The sequence below is a fragment of the Rhincodon typus genome, chromosome 36, assembly GCF_021869965.1.
Source record: "Rhincodon typus isolate 14 chromosome 36, sRhiTyp1.1, whole genome shotgun sequence".
Taxonomy (NCBI): domain Eukaryota; kingdom Metazoa; phylum Chordata; class Chondrichthyes; order Orectolobiformes; family Rhincodontidae; genus Rhincodon; species Rhincodon typus.
Window position 1 is genome coordinate 21,232,369 of NC_063367.1, and position 20,387 is coordinate 21,252,755.

General features: G+C 38.1%; 1 protein-coding gene across 6 annotated transcripts in view; it reads left to right on the plus strand.

The window, feature by feature from the left end:
- Positions 1–20,387, plus strand: part of myo9aa (myosin IXAa) — a 308,137-nt gene that overhangs the window by 93,840 nt on the left and 193,910 nt on the right. For 5 of the 6 annotated variants that reach the window (XM_048617105.1, XM_048617106.1, XM_048617109.1 and 2 more), the window contains exon 3: positions 19,209–19,303. In XM_048617105.1, the coding sequence (XP_048473062.1) occupies positions 19,209–19,303 (95 nt within the window). Of the gene's footprint in view, positions 1–16,615; positions 16,724–19,208; positions 19,304–20,387 lie in introns of those variants that run through there. The other variant, XM_048617110.1, reaches the window with a different exon arrangement.

The window sequence follows — 20,387 nt, forward strand, 5'->3', positions numbered from 1 at the left end:
ATAGGAGCAGAGAGGCTGACGTTTCGGGCCTAGACCCTTCATCAGAAGGGGCCAGGCCCCATCCCCGCCTCTTCGACCTGTTTGTTTCTTCTCCACCTATCCTCTCCTCCATCCCTCTTCTATCCGCCTCCCACTCCCACCCTATTTATTTCAAAACCCCCTTCCCCTCCCCCTTTTCTGATGAAGGGTCTAGGCCCGAAACGTCAGCCTCTCTGCTCCTATGATGCTGCTTGGCCTGCTGTGTTCATCCAAACTTTTAACTTTACCTATTTGGCCTGTAGTGTTGAGATCAAGTTCTCTGAGTGGTTTTCTCATTAATTCTTCTGCAGGATCTCAAAACTATTGAGTATTTTTACATTTTTTTTCCTTCCTAAAAGAAGCCACAGATTTTAAAACCCTAAAGCTTAGTGTCATTTAAGTACTAATTCTAGATCTCAGCCTCTTTCCTATTCTTCATAACCATGTTGCTTAGCTTTGTAACAGTATCCTCTTGCAAATCACCAAAATTTTGCAGAAGTCATAATACTGAATTATACTGTTAACTTATTTCAATTATCATTCATCTATTGCAATTTAGTGTTTATTGTAGTTTTGTTTACCAGAATGAAAAAGCACAATTAAGAGCCAGTGAGTTGAACTAGCATTTCTGAAATTAGTTTTCTGAATTTGCTAAAGATGATGAACTTGGACAACAGACGTACATCCAGCTAATTCTGTAAACTGTACTCCATTTGCAATAATTACATTGTAGTATAATTAACAGGTGCTCAGTAGTATAACCAATAAATAGATTAAAGTAAAACTTTTAGTGGAATGTTAAACCATCAATCACTCGTGATCTGTGTATCTGAATTTGTTATAATTAAAACTGTGTTTTAGAAATGATGTCAAATATTAGGATTCAAGGAATGTATGATTGGCAGTTATATAAAACAACGAATATGCATTGTACTTCACTGGGACAGGAAATTGAACCCCTGCATTCCTGGAGTTAAAAATAATGATCAAAGTACACAAAGTTCTCAATTGATCAGTCTGATAGACTCAGACTCAGGTTAACAGAAAACCCAGACCAGGTTTGTATACTGAACAAGTCCTCAGGATGCAGTGGGATGTTTCTTTAGTTTCTTGAGTCCTTCAGTTTACAAAATATGTCTCTGACTTGTTAGTTAAAAACAACAGATTAGAGTGATTGGTAGGAGGAAATAATTGGGTTTCTTTAGTTTCTGGTGTTTGACTAGGGGGGATGGGGAGAGAGAGAGAGAGAGAGAGAGAGAGACAGACATCTCCTTCCAGAGGCTTGAAGGCTGCTCATTGCATTGTTTACACCCAATTTCAAACCAATTGGAAAGTTGTCGTCAGTCTTATGACTGTTGGCATCCATAACTGGTCATAATCGTTCAAACCGATCAGCACCTTATCAGCTGAATCTCACTTTGTATACACACCAGGGAACCAAGCCATGTTCTCTTAAACCTTATTTCATTGCTTGTGAGACAACGATTTAAAGAAAACTTACAATGATTTTCAATAACTTACTTTTTAAAAGTACAACAATTCCTTCCCTCGTCCTTTTGTTGTAAAACAATCCTTCCTGACTCCATCACAATGAAAATTAAAGTAAAATAAAAAGTTAGGGTCTTTATATACACGTGGCCTTTCATTGAATTTCTTTTATTGGTCATTCCCCAGGTGGTTAGGCATACGTTTAGTTTTGGGGGCAGATGGAGTTATACAGTTATACAGCAGGGAAACAGATCCTTTGGTCCAACTCGTCTGCACCGACCAGACATCCCAATCTGACCTAGTCTCACTTGCAAGCTTTTGGCACATAGTCCTCTTAAACCCTTTCTATTCATATACCCATCCACATGCCTGTTAAATGTTGCATTTGCACCTGCCTCTACCACTTCCTCTGGCATCACCCTCCAAGTGAAAAAGTTACCCCTCTCTTGTTCATCAAAACTGAAGAGTCACAAAGATATTTCTGTCGCTGGAGGCTCGTAAAAATGAACTGGTGCACTTCAAAGTGGTCATGATCAAAGTTTATTAAAATGTATAAAGAAAGAATGTACATAAAAGTTGATTAATTAATGCTTATGTCCTGAGATTAAAAGGAGTTTATTTCCTCCAAGGAATAGTTATTTTTGACAGACTCCAAAGGCTGTTCATACTTTATAATTTGATGCCTTTAAAAAGAACCTAGTGATCAAATGGAAATGAAGTTAATTTTTATGTTGTAAAATGCACGTGGGGTTTACTTTGGAGGGCAAGTGGAGAGAAACTTGAAAGAATTTCCTCCGGACAACATGTGGCTAGAGGATGTTGAGACAGAATGTTGTCTGGGCGCCCCAAATTAACTATTCTCATTGCATTCTTTCTCATGTTTTGCGCTACATGTCAGTTTGCTGTTTGAAAGTATTGTGTTTTGTTTGTTGAAGTTAGTATTGATGTTTTGTTTCCCAATGGCTCTGTTACATAGGCATTGAGTAACGAAGCTACACAGACTATAGAGGTCCATCCCGTTTTGAACCCTAATTTGTGCATTGCTAATTGATTTCAGTTATACGAACATGATGAGGCCATTCCGTTCCTTGAGTCTGTCTTGCCATTATGTAAGATGATGACCCAACTCCATTTATCCACCATTATTCTATATTTCTTACTGCCCTAGCCTAACAAAAGTCCATCAATCCATCTTAAATATATCAAGTAACTTAGCTTTCCTTATTTTGGGGGAAAGAGTAATAAATTTTCATTACCCTTTATGTGAAAAATGATTCATTCTTTCATTCCTAACTGACATGTAATTTTAAGATTGTATCTTTCTTGGTTTAGATTCTTCCTTCAGGGAGAATATGTTCTCTATCTACCTTATTTTGTCCATTTAAACACCTAAATTTAAATCAATTCTTGGCCTTCTAAACTCGTGAATACAAACCATGCTTATATGTGTACCATTAATTTGGCTCCCATTGGCACAAATCTGCTATATCCAATTCAATTTATTTTTGTTCATTCATGTGGGCATTTACTGCTCATTCCCAGTTGCCCTTGAGAATGTGGCAATGTGGTGCTGCCTTGAACCATTGAGTCCCATTTGACGTAGGCACACCCACAATCTTGTCAGGATGGTGAGTGGCTTTCATGGGAACTGTAGGCAGTGGTCATTGTTGGGTTTGGAAGGTGCTGTCCTAAGAGCTTTGGTGAATTTCTGCAGTGTATCTTGTAGATAGTGCACACTGCTGCTATTGAGCGCCAGTGGTGGAGGGTCTGAATTTTTGTAGATGTGCTAATCAAGTGGGCGACTTTGTCTTGAATGATGTCAAGCTTCTTGAGTGTTGTTGGCGCTACACACATCCAGGCAAATGGGGTGGATTTCATCACAGTACTGACTTGTGCCATGTAGATGGTGAAGAGGTTTCGGGAGGTGTGATAGTCATTGCAGGATTCCTAGCTTCTGACCTGTTCGTGTAACCAATGCCAGTTTGTTTTGTGGCTAATGGTAACCTCCAGAATGTTGATAGAATGTGATAGAATTCAGTAATGGTGATATCATTGAGTATCAAGGGACAGTGGTTAGGTTCTGTCTTGTTGGAGATGGTTATAGCCTGGCATTTATGTGGCATGAATGTTACTTGCCATTTGTCAGACCAAGCATTGTTCAGACCTCGCCACATTTGGGCATAGACTACTCCAGCATCTGAGGAGTCGTGAATGGCGCTGAACATTGGGCAACCATAAGCGAACATCCCCACTTCTGATGGAGTGAAAATTGATCACTTCGGAATTGAGGAGCTATGCCTATATTAACTTAATGTTGGACTGTGCCTTTGACTTGGTAAGAATTAAAATATATATTTTGTTTTGTAGTTCTATATCAAGGCTGTTTTCTGTCAGAAGTAGCTGAATGTAGTTGAAAATTTCTTTAGACAACACAGGATTCTTGAAATATCTTGGTGGGAAGAGAAAGAGGCTGTGCACTGGTACACAAAGTCAGCCTGATCAGGAGTGCAAGGGTAATGAACATATTCTATTGTTGAGAAAATTGGAATTTGTACGAATGCAATATTTAACATTCATTTAAATTCTACTCCTGTCTATATTGTGGAAGATATTTTAATGGAACAGCTTGGAATGTGACCTATCGCACACTGTTATCGACAATATGCAACAATAATTCGTGATATGAAATCTGTTGTAAATATTATAGCTACTCAAAAAGAAACAACCTTCAACATAATAGAATAAAAAGGAATAAATTACCTCTATTTTTAAAAGTCATAAATGTATTTCAACTTTGAAAACTCCCTCTGGAGTTCAGGCACATTTACAAATGTAAAGCTTTACTTTTTTGAAATAGACAGTTATGGTATATGAACAGTCTTGCTTAAGACATTTCCAAATCAATTTCAGATAATAGCTAATGTTTTGATGAATCTTCACTGGTTTTCCATTATTTTTATTTTTATTCTTTTAACAATTTTAAATTGAGAACTGGAAATGACTTGTGGACTTCAGAACAGCTTGAGGTAAAAGGAAAAGAACAGACCAGATGAGCTTTGTTTGTGTGTGAGGCCATGCTTGGAGGCTACTTGCAGAATGAGCCTTGAATAAAAGGTTCTAATATACATAGTGTTCCTGGGAAGAGCGCTGTGTTTAAGCAGATGGCAGAAGTTGGCTTTAAATGAGGTTAGTACCTGGGTACTGGTTCCAGTAAGTCTACAAGAGACCCTATAATCAAGCAGATGGCAGTTGTTGAGTGGTAACTGTGGCCTCAGGAAGAATTGATCAGTCTATAAGGGTGGAACTAGAATTGAAGTCTTTTAGACTGTTTTCTGAGAGATGGTTCTGGGCTGCTGCTGAGATAGCATGAAGATTTGCAAGCTCCCTGCTTAATCTACTACACCAGCTTCCAGAAACCCAAAGATAAAAAGCCGAGTTAGAAGTATTTGCTTGGGTGAACTGAGAACGTGATCCTGATCAGTATTTCGGAAAAAGTAACCAAAGAGTCCACATTTCTGGCTGTGAAATAATGCATTATGAAAGCCATTTATGTAATCTGGTCAGTTTTCTTAATTTATTTATCCCTTAACTGTGTTTGTTTGCCTATCTTTTGTGTGAAGAGGTGGCTGAAAACAAATATTTCAAGTTTAAAGCATAAGTATGAATCATCTTACTGGCTTGTTGATTTTCTTTCTCCTAAAGTTAGTGTATTTTAGTTAAATCTTTTGTTTAAGATACAAAACTGGTGGTTTGGAAATTCATTAGCCGCAAAGCCTGAGATTGGTTATTCAAAAGTCTAGTTAGAAACCATTTGGAGCGACTATTTGGGGGTCTTTGACAGTTTAATTTTACTGTGTTATGAATACAGAGGTAGAAAGACTTACTTGTTTTTGCTATCCGTCCCTGTGTTGTACCAGTATAATATGCAAAACTTTCGGTATTCAATAAGCTGTTCACATTATAAGAGGCATGTAACTTCACTGGAGAGGGTGCAGAGATGTTTCCTGGGCTGGAGAATTTTAGATATGAAAAGAAATTGGATAGACTGGGGTTGTTTTCCTTGAACAGAGCAGACTGAAGGGGGTGGGGGCATGATCGAGATGTAAAAAATTAAGGAGGATGGAACAGAAGGAACTTTTCCCCTTGGTGTAGGGATCAGTGACCATGGGGCAGAAACTTAAGGTCAAGGGCAGGACGTTTAGAGGAGATGTGAGGTAAAATTCTTCACTTATAGGGTGGTGAGTGGTGGAATTCACTGTCTATAAGGGTGGCAGAGGCAGAAACCCTCATACACCTAAATACTTTTTAAATGTTATGCCTTTGAATCATAAGCACACAAGGCTTATGGGCCAAGTGCTAGCAAATGGAATTAGAATAGTTAGCTGGTCATTTTTAATCAATGCAAACTCAATGGACTTTAGGGCCTTTTTCTGTGCTGTAGATCTCTTTGACTTTATCAAGTCTACAATAGTAGGAAAGAGGGGAGATAATTTAAGTTGTTACAAATGGGTAGTTTGTTTCAAACCTCAAAGAAAAAGGGAACATGAAAGGATATAAATTCCACAGTTTTAGGGTCCAGGGAATACCAACATTAAGGTTGACAGACTTTTTGAGCTTTGAATTCAACACATTGAGTGAAATGCTTTAGAAAAAATGAGGGAATGTGATCCTAGTAATCAAGGTAAAATAGAGCCACAAAAGTGTGATTAAGAGAGCTTAGGCAAGTATGAGAGCTATTAGCTATTTAGATCGTATTTTATTGCTGTTGATGAAGTTTCTCCACCTGCCGTATGTGAAGGCAGTATGGTTTATGATAAAGTAACTACATGACTCAACCTTCAAGTTGAAGAAATTTTTTGCTGACGTTAAAAGTCTTCTCACTGTGGCTGGGGTTGAATGCTGTCTATAAATAGTATGAAGTGTTCAGTGTAAATGAGTTATTTAATTCCCCTGTTTTCTCAGGACTGTGGTATCAAAAGAACTGCAGTTACCAGTTGTGCATCTGATTATCTGAAGTCATTTCCTTGTGGAATGAGATGATCAAAGTTTTTTTTAAATTTCAAAGAAATAAATGAGATTTAATGTTCTGTCAGAAAATCATGATATACTTCAAATCACCCCCTCCACATAATTTCCCTCATTCTTTATGTGTAATACGAGTTCATGATAACCTTTTTTGGTGGAGGATGACTTAAGATGTTGACTGATTTTGTGTGTGCAAAATGGTTTTCATGTAATCATTACTGGAACTGGCCACTGACTAGGCTGACATTTATTGTTCTAGAAAATTCTTTGACATTAGAAAGAATTACAGTTGAAGTCAATCCTGCCTAACATCCACACATCTGTTTTTCAACAGTTGTGATTTTATAATGGTGATGTTTAGGAATTCAGCCTGATTGACCTTTTTGTCATTTAATTATTACTTAATATGGAAAAACAAATGGGTGATTTTCTATATCGCAGTACTACCACTACTGCAATGAGCTAACTCAAAACAAACTGGGAATAATTTCTGACACCTCTTGAGAATTTGCTAGTCTGTGGGAGGGGAAGGGTGTCAAAATCAAATCTTTTGTACTTTTTCTTGTACATATTCCAGAATTTGTCAGTGTCTGAATGGTATTTGAAATTTTAAAATGAAGTTTAATCACTTAGTGCCAACGTTCTTCATCCTTCAGTGTTGCCACTGCACTGCTTCGATCAGTTATAGTTGTCTGAAGTTCCTAGATTGGTTTGCTTTCAATTCACTTCTTAAACTGAATTTTTAGATGAAATTGTCTTCTAGTCAGGTATTCTTGTGAATTGCTTATATGTGTGACAAGGATCTTTGCAAAGTAATGATGAATTTGTTTGCTAAATTCGTTGACCTAGTGTCCTTTATTGCTTTTCGATTTAGGGTCAAGTTTGTAATCCTTCACTTCCTTGTTTCATTGTTCACTATTTGTTCTCAATTTTGTATCTCTCTCATACACGTTGTTCTGCACAGGTGCATGGAAATAAGCCACAAAAGAAAATGGCAAAACAACTTCATATTTTCTTTTGTGCCCCCTCTTGAATTTATATTTTGTTTCGTGGGATCAGAGGTCTGAGATCACAATGAGCTAGCTTGCTGGTAACGAAGTACAAATGATTTTTAGGAAATGAAGAGCTGGTGGAATGTGACCATTAGTAAATTAAGATGGAATCTCAGATGAAATGCTCGTTACCGTTGCAAATTATTTCTTAGAAGCACTGAGACTCTTGTTGAACAAAATTATAGCTGCATTTAAAACAATTAATTCAGGATTACGTGGGGGAAAAAGTACTACTAACCAACAATATACAATGTACTTTTTGAGTGATGTGATGGATGCTGGCTAGCTTGGATGGCTGGTTTCTGATGCATGGTGATACCAACAGCATAGGTTCAATTCCTGCATTAGCTGAGGTTACCATAAAGGACTCTCCCTCTCCACCTCATCCCTCACCTGAGGCATGGCAACCCTTGGGTTAAACCAGCACCAGTCATCTCCCTCTCTCTAATAAGAGGGCAGCCCTGCGACTTTACCTTATACTAGTCCAATGCGTAAACTGCATCTTTGCCAGGAATTTTAATTCATTGTGAAAGCTAGTGGGTGCATTGCTTGTAATCTTCCAAAATTCCCCAAATCCTAGCAGATTGGAAAATCACAGATGTAATACCTTAATTTACGAAAGAAGGGAGACAGAAAACAGGAAATTATAGGCCAGTTAGCTCAACATCCCATTGGGCAAGTACTGTATACCATTATGAACGAAGAAGCAGCAGGGTATCTAGAAAATCATAATACAATCCAGCAAAGTCAACATGGTGTTGTGAAAAGAGAAGCAGGTTGGATCATGGGGTGTAGACAATTTGAAATTCTAAAAGCACTTATAAGCTGTCACATAAAAGATTACTACCTTTTGAGTCCCGTATGACTCTTATTCAGAACTGGAAGACTTTGGAAATATTTGTTTTATATTTTTGACAGAGTTAGAGGAGGGGCAAAAGGAACAGATGGTGTAGAGGCCCAGTGCAAAAGACAAACAGGTGAAAAAGAAATGTAACATTGGTTTAAGTTAAGGTGTGTAAGGGGGAGAATGGGTCCCCTCTACTGAGATCAAGGTAAATACAACGCAAATGAGACAGGCTGTGAGGGGAGAGGAGGTGGGAAAAAAAAGGAAAAATGAACAACAGACATGTGGTCAGTTTTGAAGTTATGGAATTCAATATTGAGACTGAGAAACTATAAAGTATCTAAGTGAAAATGAGGTATTGTGCTTTGTTGGAACATTGTACCAGATCCAAGTCAGAAATTTTAGAATAAGAGCAAGGTTATTTAATAAACTGGCAAGAAACTGGAATGTCAAGTTCATTCCTATAGATAGAGCGGAGGTGTTCCGCAAAAGTGGTCACCCCATCTGCGTTTGGTCTTGCCAGTGTAAAGAAAACTGTATTGTGAGCAGTGAATACAGTCGATGAGATTGAAAGAAGTAGAAGTGAAACATAGCTTCAGTTGGAAGGTATGTTTTAGGGCCTTGGACAGTGAGGAGGGTGGAGGTGAATTGATGAGTGTTACACTGCAGCAGGTACTATGGGAAAGAGAGGAAATGTTTGAAATGATGGAGGGTGACCAGGCTGTGATGGAGGGTATCAATCTTGCCAAATGCTGACAGTGGAGCAGAGGGGAGGGAAGATTGGGAGAGGATGATCCTTTGAATGCAGAGATCAGTGGGGTAGAAAGTAAGAGCTTTTTGTTCTGGAAAAAAGGAGAAGGGGTGAGGGCAGAAGTGCAGGAGATGGGTCAGACAAGACTGAGGGTCCTGTCAACCACAATGGGCGTGTGGTCTATGCTTGAGGATAAAGGCTGTCATGTCAGAGGCAGCCCAGTGGAAGGTGGCAACATCAGAACAGATGCCACGGAGATCGGGAAACTGGGAGAACGGAACAAAATCCTTGCAGGTAACAGGGAATGAAGAGATGTAATCGAGGTAACAGTGTGAGTCAGTGGGCTTATAATGGATGTTCATGGACAGCCTATCCCAGAAGTGAAAACAGTCAAGTCAAGGAAGGGAAGAGTCCATGTTGGACTAGGGTGAAGGTAGGAGAAAGATGTAAATTGGAAACAACACTAATAATTGGAGACTGAAAATGATTAAGTGACATCCTTAATTCCTTAAGCTTTTGTATGTAAAGGCAATTACAAATGTAAATCATTATTATTTGATGTAAAACCAAAACTTCTCATAATAACTTTGAATATTTGTGTGTATGTTGTATCTGCCTAATTAATGGACAATAATTGCATCAGTTTCCTATGCTCTCTGAAGTTTGGGCAGAGTGAAATGTTGCTGTTTTTTCTTTGTCTTAGATCTGAATAAATTGCTTGAAATGAATTCGTGTCAGTTTAATGGAATTGAGGTTCATATCAGTGTGATCTGATTCAATACCAGAACAGGCTGTAGGGGCTGGATTTGCTTTCACCTGTTCCTGTGTTCTTATCTGTAGTACTGAAAGTACAGACAATGAAAACTTCTAGATTCTTCTTTTTCTGATTTGAGCTGGCGAAAGCTGGGTGCAGAATTGCCACATATTCTGCAGACCATTCTCTATAATGGCTTGGCCAAACAATGTAACTTGGGCAATTTACCAGAGAACAACCAATTCCCATGATATTGTAATTCACTGTAAGCTATATTGATCAGGAGGAGAAGAATGTTTAATATAATGTTCTATACATAGTTACATATTGTATGTGCTTTTGTATATCTGGAACTATACAAAAATTACTGTTAATGTTGAGTTTAAAAATCTGTAAAAGAAAAGAAAAATACTTAAATTTCACCATAGAATAATTTGTGAAAATCCAATTGGATTTAGTCAGCATTAATTTCAATTTAATGGAATAGTTTCACACGTGCTTACAGGAGCATGTGTAGCATGTACTGACAATGTGTCATCCTTCAAATCTGGTGCATACTGTTGAATGAGGCAGAAATGTCAGAGTGATGCATAAGGAATAGGCTGGATTGATTAGCTGGTCTTTCCTGTCTGACATATCCCTATGATAAGTGGAAATCTGTATTTGCTTGAAATTATTGGCTTGTGGTTATACATTTCAGCAGTGCCTTACATTTGATTCTCTATATCAGAATATTCTGAGTTGTGAAGTTTAAGAGATGTATTGCTGCCATGGTTAAAGCTGCTATTGGTGGAAAATTTCTGTCCTTCATTTATAACAATGGCTCTGATAAGTAGGATGTTGCTCCTGCATTTCCCAAGTTTAGCCTGTAGCTTTAAAAAATGTAGGTATTGTGATTCAAATGAGGTATCTATTTAATGACAGAATACTATATTTACGACCCAACAGAAGCCTGATTTAAGTGTAGCTAAGATGAATGAGTTGATAACTGGTTTTATTTGCTCTATTTACCCTGACATGGTTAAAAAATTGCGAACAATATAAACCAGTCAGTATTGGTACAACTTGGCAGTCTTCTGACCAGGGGATTGATGGTAGATCTACTTAAGTGGGACTCACAGGTGCAAGCACAACTGCAAAGTTGGCATCAGATATGCGGGTTTCTAATGGGAAGAAATATCTTGTATCACAAGGGATGCTATTTGACAAGCTAATGTAATTGAAGGCAAACAACTTGCCAGGAGCTGGGTTTTAAAGGAAGACCTGCAGACATATTGGAGGAATTGGCTGAAATATTCCAGAATTCACTACAATTCGAGAGATTTCCAGGGAAGCAGCTATTGTGACACCCCCGTACAAAGGGAGGAAAACAAAGTTGGAAACTAGAGGCCATTTAGCCTAACATTTGTCTTTGGGAAAATGCTGGAGTCTGTTATTTCTTCATCAATAACAGGACATGTAGAAAAGTTTAATGCAATCACAGTCAACATGATTTTATGAAAGGCAAATCATGTTTGACAAATTTGCTAGAGTACTTTGCAGATATAACAAGCAAGATTTATAACGGAGATCCAGCAGAGATAATGTATTTGGATTCTGAAGGCATTCAAGAAGGTGCCACATAAAAAGTTCCTACAGAAGAAAGGAATTCACGGTATGGTATTGAGGGCATGTATTAGCATGGATTGATAATTGATTAACACACAAGATGCAGAGTCATGATTATCGGGTCCTATGCAAGGTGGAAAGACTTTAGTGGAGTGCTACAAGGATTAGTGCTAGGTTCTCAATTATTTACTATCTATGTTAATAACTTGAAGGAGGAGGCATGATACAAGATCCCAGTGTCTGTGGAACCATAGACCAGCAAGAATGGAGAAGGAAAATTAGTTTAATTTCTCCCATGCTTCCTTTCTCTACAGCTGCTTGATGTTCAATTTTCTGTTTATTATTACAACAATAATTTTCTTTGTTTTCTGAAGTACTTTCATCTCATTGTCCTGGAAATAATTGGTGTTGAAGTGTATACCTAATTGTGGTCTTATGTGTTATTTTCACCTTGATAGATTTTGAAGGTGAGGTGCACTCCACAAAACAAATTCCAAGTTGAATTCAATATACTGTCAAGCAAAGATCAAATTTGAATTTTAGTGTTGCTCTATTTCACAATCTTGGTCAGGGAGTGATTTTGGCTGCTGGTGGCATCTCTTAGAATGATGCAATTGCTCATTTGTAAAATAGAATTTTCAAAGTAATGTTGCTTGAGTGTCTAATTATGACAGTTTTGATAAATAAAACATCAAAATCTAAATTTTTTTTAAAGAATCATCTGTGTCTATTAGCCTAATCCTGATGAAGGATTCATATAAAAATAGGTGACCTTGCAATCTGATTTTGTGCTCATAAGAAGGGACAGAAAAATCTTTTATATATACACATGGTGTAGTAGTACATGAGGGAAGCTTAGAATTGAAGAACACTTGAGGGTTTTTGTGAATAGCATTATGTAAAGCACACATGGAGGGAATTAGCACAACACTTGCAGAATATGGGAAGCTTGTGTATTTTACTGAATGCCAAGGGCAACAATCACCTACCGAGATTTCTGTCTTGAACTGAAGTGCAGGTTGTAGTTTGTGGTGACTGGTAGCTGTGAGTTTCAGTAGTATGTTAATCTGCCCCAAGGGAATTGTAGCTGGCTGTCTAAATAGTGCAGACTATTCGTTGGTCTGTCTTCATTTCTTTTTCTTGCCCTCAATAATCTTCCTTAGTGTTAATATTTTCTCTGTTATGTAATACTATTTCTGTTGAAGAGTTAGACCATGTATTCAAACTACTGTCTCACTTGTTAACAGTAGTTGGCAATTATTCTGTAGGTGTATGGGTAGAAGGACTTCATCCAAAACTTCTGATTACTGTATATTGGCTGTAGTATAAAGGGAGCAAAAATAATGTGTTTTTCCAAGTATATTTAAATAAATATTTCCTGCGTAAGCAATGCTATTCACTGTTATGATGATGTTGTGTTGCCAACATCAATAAATCACAGCTATTTTTCCACTTAATTTTGAAGAAGGACAAACTACATCTCTTTTTCAATGAAAGTATCAATGGAATATGGTTGTACCTTTGCCAGAGGCAAATTTTGAAATTTTCAAGATATATGTACTGTTCTTGCTGCAGCCTGACCTAATTTTTCTTGCTGTCAGACGTGGATTGACTTGATGGGTTTCTTTTGAAAAAGAACGTACAAGTTCATGAGATGCAAAAATGGCCTGCAGGCAAGCGTTTACTTTCATATTAAAGCACAAAGTTAAATCAAGGATGGTTACTTTTGAGATCCTGGTAGAAAATGCATAATTACAGAATTCTTGTGGTGCATCTAATAGTGTTGATTGACCATTAACTGCCTGGCTTTATTTAAATTTTAAAACGGGTATGTTAACTGTGATATTGTCCTGAGAAATTAATCAGCTATTTTGTTGAGTTGAAACAGGTTAAGTATATATACATACTTTTTCTGTTTGTACAAAATGAGGTCCTATGCATTAATATATACAGCTTCCAGTACACACAAGTGTATACTACAGAAATTCACCAAGGTTGCTTAGACTTCGTCTTACACACCTTCAATAATTACGAGAGAGAAGGACAAGTGCAGCAGATGCATGGGGAAACCACCTTCACATCCCCTCCAATTTGCTCACCATGCTGACTTGGAAATGTATTACTATTCCTTCAGTGTTGATGGATCAAAATCCTGGAACTCTCCCAATCAGCAATCTGGGTGTCCATACAGCAAATGTACTGCAGTGGTTCAAGAAGGCAACTCATCACCACCTTTTCCAGAGCAACCAGGGATTGGGAATTAATTCTAGCCCAGGCAGCGACATCTGCATCTCCTGAATGAATTTTTAAAAGTAAGTGTGCTACACTGTAAGCTTGCACTACTGACTGTCCTAAATTAGTTGTCAGCACACTTGTTTGCACACACATTTGCACAAAAAACAGAATCAAACAAAGTTTATGCAAAACACAATCTCAGCTAAGCTTCTGTACATCAAAACCCAGAATCTACATAAGTTAAACATGACTTGACAAACAAATTATGAAGTGCTAAACTATGTATTTCATTAAATGATGGAGACAAGTAAAATAGATCCTATGAATTAGCCGGGCAGTCCATCCACTATATAGATAATCAAACTCAGTAAAAATGTCTTCAAGAATCACGTCTTTCAAAGAATTTCGGCTCTTCAAGAATTTAGCCTGATCCTCAGATGACCACAGTATATAACCAACACAGATTCTACAAAAATGGCATGTCTACAGAACCTGTTCATCGCTGCTTACGACTGTCTTGACAATTTAAATCTACCAATATTATCTTCAGTTCACAGAAACAATAACAGTAATTATTTCTTTTGCTTATTCTTAGTCTCCCCAGAAGTTTTGCATTCCAATTTCAGTTTGTCTTTGCTCCATGAGAAATCTGAAAGGCCAGTTTTCTCACTCATTTTCCATTTTTGATAAGAATCTGTCTTAAAATACAACATTTGAAGCCATGGATTCCATCATGCATTAGATATACTCATAGTTTATAAGCAGTTGCATTAGTTTAGTTTCTGAACAATTATGCTATTGAATTGTGTTATTATGTGAAGTTGGAGTCACAGAGATGTAAACCACAGAAACAGACCCTTCAGTCTAACTTGTTCATGGTGACCAGACATCAAAATTAATGGGGTTCCAATTGCCAGCATTTGGCCCAAATCCCCCTCAACCTACCTATCCATATGCCTTTTAAATGTTGTAATTTTACCAGCCTCCACCACCACCTCTGGCAGCTTGTTCCATACGTGCATTAACCTCTGTGTGGAAAAAATTGCCCCTTGGGTCCCTTTTATGTCTTTCCCCTCTCACCTTAAACCTATGCCCTCTAGTTTTGAACTTCCTAACCCTGAGGAAAGGACCTTGGTTGTTCACCCTATCCATGCCCCTTATGATTTTATAAACCTCAATAAAGTCACCGCTTCGCCTTGAACGCTCCAGGGGAAAATAACCTTAGCCTATTCAGCCTCTCCCTATAGCTCAAACCTTCTAACTCTGGTAAGATCCTTGTAAATCTTTTCTGAACCCTTTTAAGTTTCACGGCATCTTTCCTATAACAGCTTGATCTGTTGCCATTTCTGGCATTATTTTGCTATTAAAATTGAAATTGGAGGTTATCAATAATCCCTATGATTTAGGATTATTACAATGGACAAATGTCAATTTTTTTCATTTTAGCTTTGGATTCTTTGGTCAAAAATGATTGCTGGCATTGTAATCTGTGATTTTTGTCTTCACTACCTTTAAAAGCATTGCTCTTGTATGTGAGTTTTACCAAAATTTGAAAGAAATTTGTAAGGATGTAATGTTATTCAATGGCTCCAGAAAACTGACATTTACGGACATCTACAGGCTTAAGGTAAAGTTGAAATAGGCAGATGAAATATAATATGGAAAAAAGGTAGAAAAAATAGAAAAGAAAATTATTTAATTGGAGAAAAGCTATAGAATGCTGCAATACAGAGGGACCTTGGCATTCTCAGACATGAAAAAGCATTGAAATGTGGCCTTTATACCAAGCGAATGAAATATAAAAGTGGGACAAACTCTCTCCAACTGCGTAATGTGTTGTTGAGATCACGTCTGGTGTACTGTGTGCAGTTTGGATTCATGACTTAAGGAAGGGTGTACTTCCATGGAAAACAGTTGAGAGAAGGTTCATTAGGCTGATTCCTGGGATGAATGGATTGCCTTATGAGGAAAAGTTAAGCAGATTGACCTGTACCCATTTGAATTTGAAAGAATCAGAGGTCACCTTATTGAAACATAGGATTATGAGGATGCTTAACCGGATAACTGCTGAGATGATGTTTCCTATTGGGGAATCCAGAACTAACAGATATAGTTTCCGAATGAGGGGCTCTTACATTAGACATTGATGAAAAGGAATTTCTTCTGAGCCCTGTGAATTTCTTTTGAGGGCTGTGAATTTTTACAGTATTTAGAAAGCTGTGGAAGCTGAGTTATTGTCCATCATAGTCTTTAGTAAGCTCACATCTTTGGACTTTAAAGGTCTTGAAGGCTGTGGGGAACAGACAGGAAAGCAAAGTTGAAGCTTAGTTCAGATCAGTCACAATCTTGTTGAATGGCGTTGCAGGCCTGAGGCACTATTCTTCCTGTGATAGTAGGAACTGCGGATGCTGGAGAATCTGAGATAACGAGGTGTACAGCTGGATGAACACAGCAGGCCAAGCAGCATCAGAGGAGCAGGAAAGCTGACGTTTCGGGCCTAGCCATCCTTACCTGGTCTGGCCGACACGTGACTCCAGACCCATAGCAATGTGATTGACTCTTAACTACCCTCTGGACAATTAGGGATGGGCAATAAATGCTGCCTGGCCAGCGACACCCTCATCCCGTGATAAAGTTAAAAAAGGGACCATGTCTGAAACTAATCCCATCTGCCTGCATGTGGACTGTATCCCTCAATTCCCTGTCTGTTTGTGTGTCTGTCTAAATGCCTGTTGAACATTGCTATTGTATAGTTTCCAATTTTTTTTAGAAATGAAAAGCCAGAGGACTTGATTCTGTCCACATAACGCCACAAAACTGGGGTGGTCATGAGTGAAAAGCCGAAGAGAAATAGATAATTTGCATTTTGGAACCTTTCAGATCATCCACTCAAATGGCACACTATTACCTCAGACGTGATGGTTGAAAATGTGACAGATATCTTTCAGGTAAAAGCTGGAAATCTGAAATAAAAACCGAAAAATACTGGAGAAACTCAGCCAATCTGGAAGCATCTCTGGAGGGAGAAACAGTTAACATTTGGAATCTGATATGACTTATTCAGAACTGCTGAAGAAGTCGAATCACATTTGAAATGTTAACTCCTCTGTTTTTCCTTCCATAGATGTTGCTACATCCGCTGAGAAGACTTTGGAGGATTGATTTGGGAGTAGGAATGATGAAAGTCTCCATGTTCTTTCCCAGCCTGAAGCAAATTAAATATTTTTAGTTCAGCCTCAAAATGGTTAAATTGGAGCATATTACAATATTCCACCACAAGCTCTGTTGTCTGAACAGACAGTCCTGCTTGTTTTCAGAATATTCTCTTCATTTTGACGTTACTAATGCATCACTGTGTGCGTTCACGTAAGTCATTGCTTCCCAAGTTTTGTGTTTAGGGTTGCTGTGCTATCTTTTTTGTTTACTGCAGTCAGTGAAATTTCTCATCTGAGTGATAGTCTACATGAAGAAAACTTAAAACTAAAAAAAAATTTTAAAGATGAAGTTTAATAAATCTTAGAGAAAAATAATAATTGTAACTAGTTTGCACGTAAACAGAAACGATGAAGCTCTAGAAGTTATCATTGTGGAACTGAAAAGTGGTCTTCCAGGAAACATGAAAGGTTCGTGTGTAGGGTGTTAAATAGAGAACAGAAAAAATAGCTTCAAGACAGTCTTGGTGCCTTAATTATTCAGTCTACTGTGTTATAGTCAAATTGGACTTGTTCCAAGAAATTTCAATCGTGTTTAAAACTCAATTTTGTGTTTCCGCATGCTCTCCCATTTTGTTTGTGCAGTCAAGGCAATTTTATCAAAAGTTTTTGTCAAAACATTAAAGAGACTTTTTGCTTAATTTATACTGCAGGAGATTGTGTTCCAACTTTTATATGATATTAGGAAATTATTACTCTGTACCCAGCTTCTGAAAGAAAACCTTTCAGTTGGTCAAATGCCAACTTTGAGAGTTATTGAATGCTGTTTGTGGATTGGTGGTGTTGAAGGAGAAATGGATAGTTGGGCAAGAGACATATGTGCAGTATTGTAATATATTATGATGCAAGAACATTGGGTGAATTAGATCCATAATTAAGTTGAAGGTATGCTGGCAGCAGATTAGGAGACGCAAGGAAGAAAGGTTATCCCTGCAGTCAGATGATTTGGACCAAAACATTTGTTGTTTTCTTTCCTCCACTTAATAATATGGTTAAATTCGTCAGGTTGTCACGTTTAATCTGAAGTCATAGGCACAAAAGCTGGCAAGGCTGCACCAGCATGCGCACGCCGTCTCAGGTTGGCACTGTCTCCCCATTGCATACAAGCGTCAAGACGCCAGAAAACCAGCCACTTGTCCCTCACCCACCACGGATATGGTGGCTGTCTCCGCTGCTGCTGCTGTCAGGTTTGACCATGCTCGGTTCAAAGCATTGATTCAGAGATTCTCCATGGGCGAATTAGGTGGATTGGTAGGTATTAGAAGAGAGGCCAGGCGGGGTGAAGAGGCATAGTTGCTTACTGCCTTCGTGAAAGAAGACGGGGGGAGAGAGAAAGAGAGGAGTGTGAAGACATGAAGTGAAGGTTGCACTGGCAAACATGCACAGACGCTGAGTGTGGAACGACAGGATATTTAGTAGGATAGTGACACTTCCTGATCCAAAGGGGACAGCATGGTAGCTCAGTGGTTAGTGCTGCAGGCACACAGTGTCAGGGACACAGGTTCGGTTCTAGCCTAAGATGACTGTGCAAACTCTCTCAAATATTCTCCCTGTGTGCATGATTTTCCAAAGATGTGCAGGTTAGGTGGATTGGCCATAATAAATTGCCCAGTAGTGCCCAGGAATTTGCAGGCTCAGTGGATTAGCTATGGTAAAAGCAGGACTACGAGGATAGGGTGAGGGTCTAGGTAGGGCATTCTTTGAAAGGTTGGTCTAGACTCAGTGGGCCGAATGGCATGTTTTGGTATTGTGGGGATTGTATGGCTTACTTTTTGTTGTGTTTTTGTCAGATTTAAACCCACACATTAAAAGTTGTTTGCATTGCTATGATTTACATAAAGACTTCAAGACATTGTCTGTTTTGGTATCTTGCTAATATGCACTGACCAGATTGAAAAGTCAGCCAATATGGGCAAGATACTAGCAGACTATGCATATGAGAGTGTGTTTCCCAACATAATGCAACACATTTGCAAATGAGATGGAGAAAATCTTTGAGCAATGAATGTTCAGCTGAGTATAAAATAAATGCAATTTGAAACGGTATGCATTTTGCAATTAAGTTACGTGAATTGTTTTTTTACAGAATTTTTATCACTCGATTTCACTTTTCAAGTTTTGTAAGATCTGGACACGCCTCAAAATCTTTGGGAACAATTGAAATTCGGAGCAAGGAACCTTCACTTTGTAGAGTTTCTGACTATTTTCGTTTCATCAACAGGCTTTTGGGAATGCAAAGACAGCTCATAATAACAACTCCAGCCGTTTTGGTAAATTCATTCAAGTGAACTACCAGGAGACTGGCACTGTACGAGGGTGAGTAATGTGAGGCATTTAGCTCGATTATTATTTGTTAAAAGAGGGATGAAAAGATAAATCATTAAGTATTTTTGACACTCTTTTCCCCACCACCACCACCACCACAAATAGTTTTCTACTTTATCAGCTAACTTTGTCGAAGGAGAATTATAAATAATATTATTATAAAAGTTATATAAGTGCACAATGATATTTACAGAGAGACCATTAAGAAGTATGAGACTGTGGGTGTGTGAATGAAATTGCTAGCTTTTGAAAAAGCACTAGCACTCAACTATTTAGCTATTTGAAATTCTCCTGTTGATGCTGTCAGTGAATTTAAGTAATGCATAATCTCCAGTGTGTGGGAATTACAGTCCCATCTATTTGCCTATATCTATCTCCATATTTATCTTAGTGCTTTCTGTTTCATGCCCTTGCTTCCACCTGGACCTCATTCCAGGCTTGAAGACAAATGTGTGACTGAGGTCACATTGGCAAATGGAGCTCAAACATCTGTCAAATTAAGTCCTTTGTCCAGCCAGTAGGAAGCATTGGAGGGTTGATAGACTGACACTCCCTATTGTATTTTTTGTTGGTCTTGAAAAATTGTTTTAACCTCCCTTTTTTGGTGATGTACAAATTAACATTAGCTCATTAATTGGAAAGCAAAAGGGTGTGAACTGTCTTCTTTCTGCATTTGGTGCATTGGAGCTAGATGTTTTTGAATCACCACATTACCTTGTAGAGCTTTTGTTTTAACTCATTGACACTGGATAAAAACAGGTCAATATATTGTTCAGTGGTATCTTGTTTTCTGCAGGCAGCAGCTGTTAGTGATAGTCTCCCTCATGATTTCTTTAAACTGAACGAATTGTGGCTTTGGAAATTATAGTTTAAAGACTTCTATTTTGCTTGATGACTCATTAGTATGTGAATATAATTTTACCTTTTGAGCTCTCCACTTCTATAGGTAAATATATTGAAACATCAAAAGGTGCAAGTTTGATCTCTTCTCTGTCCTCACATCGCTGATCATCTTGTGAAGTGGCAGGGGATTGCGTTTTTTAAAAATGCAATCCAGGGTTCCCTGCTGGCAAGT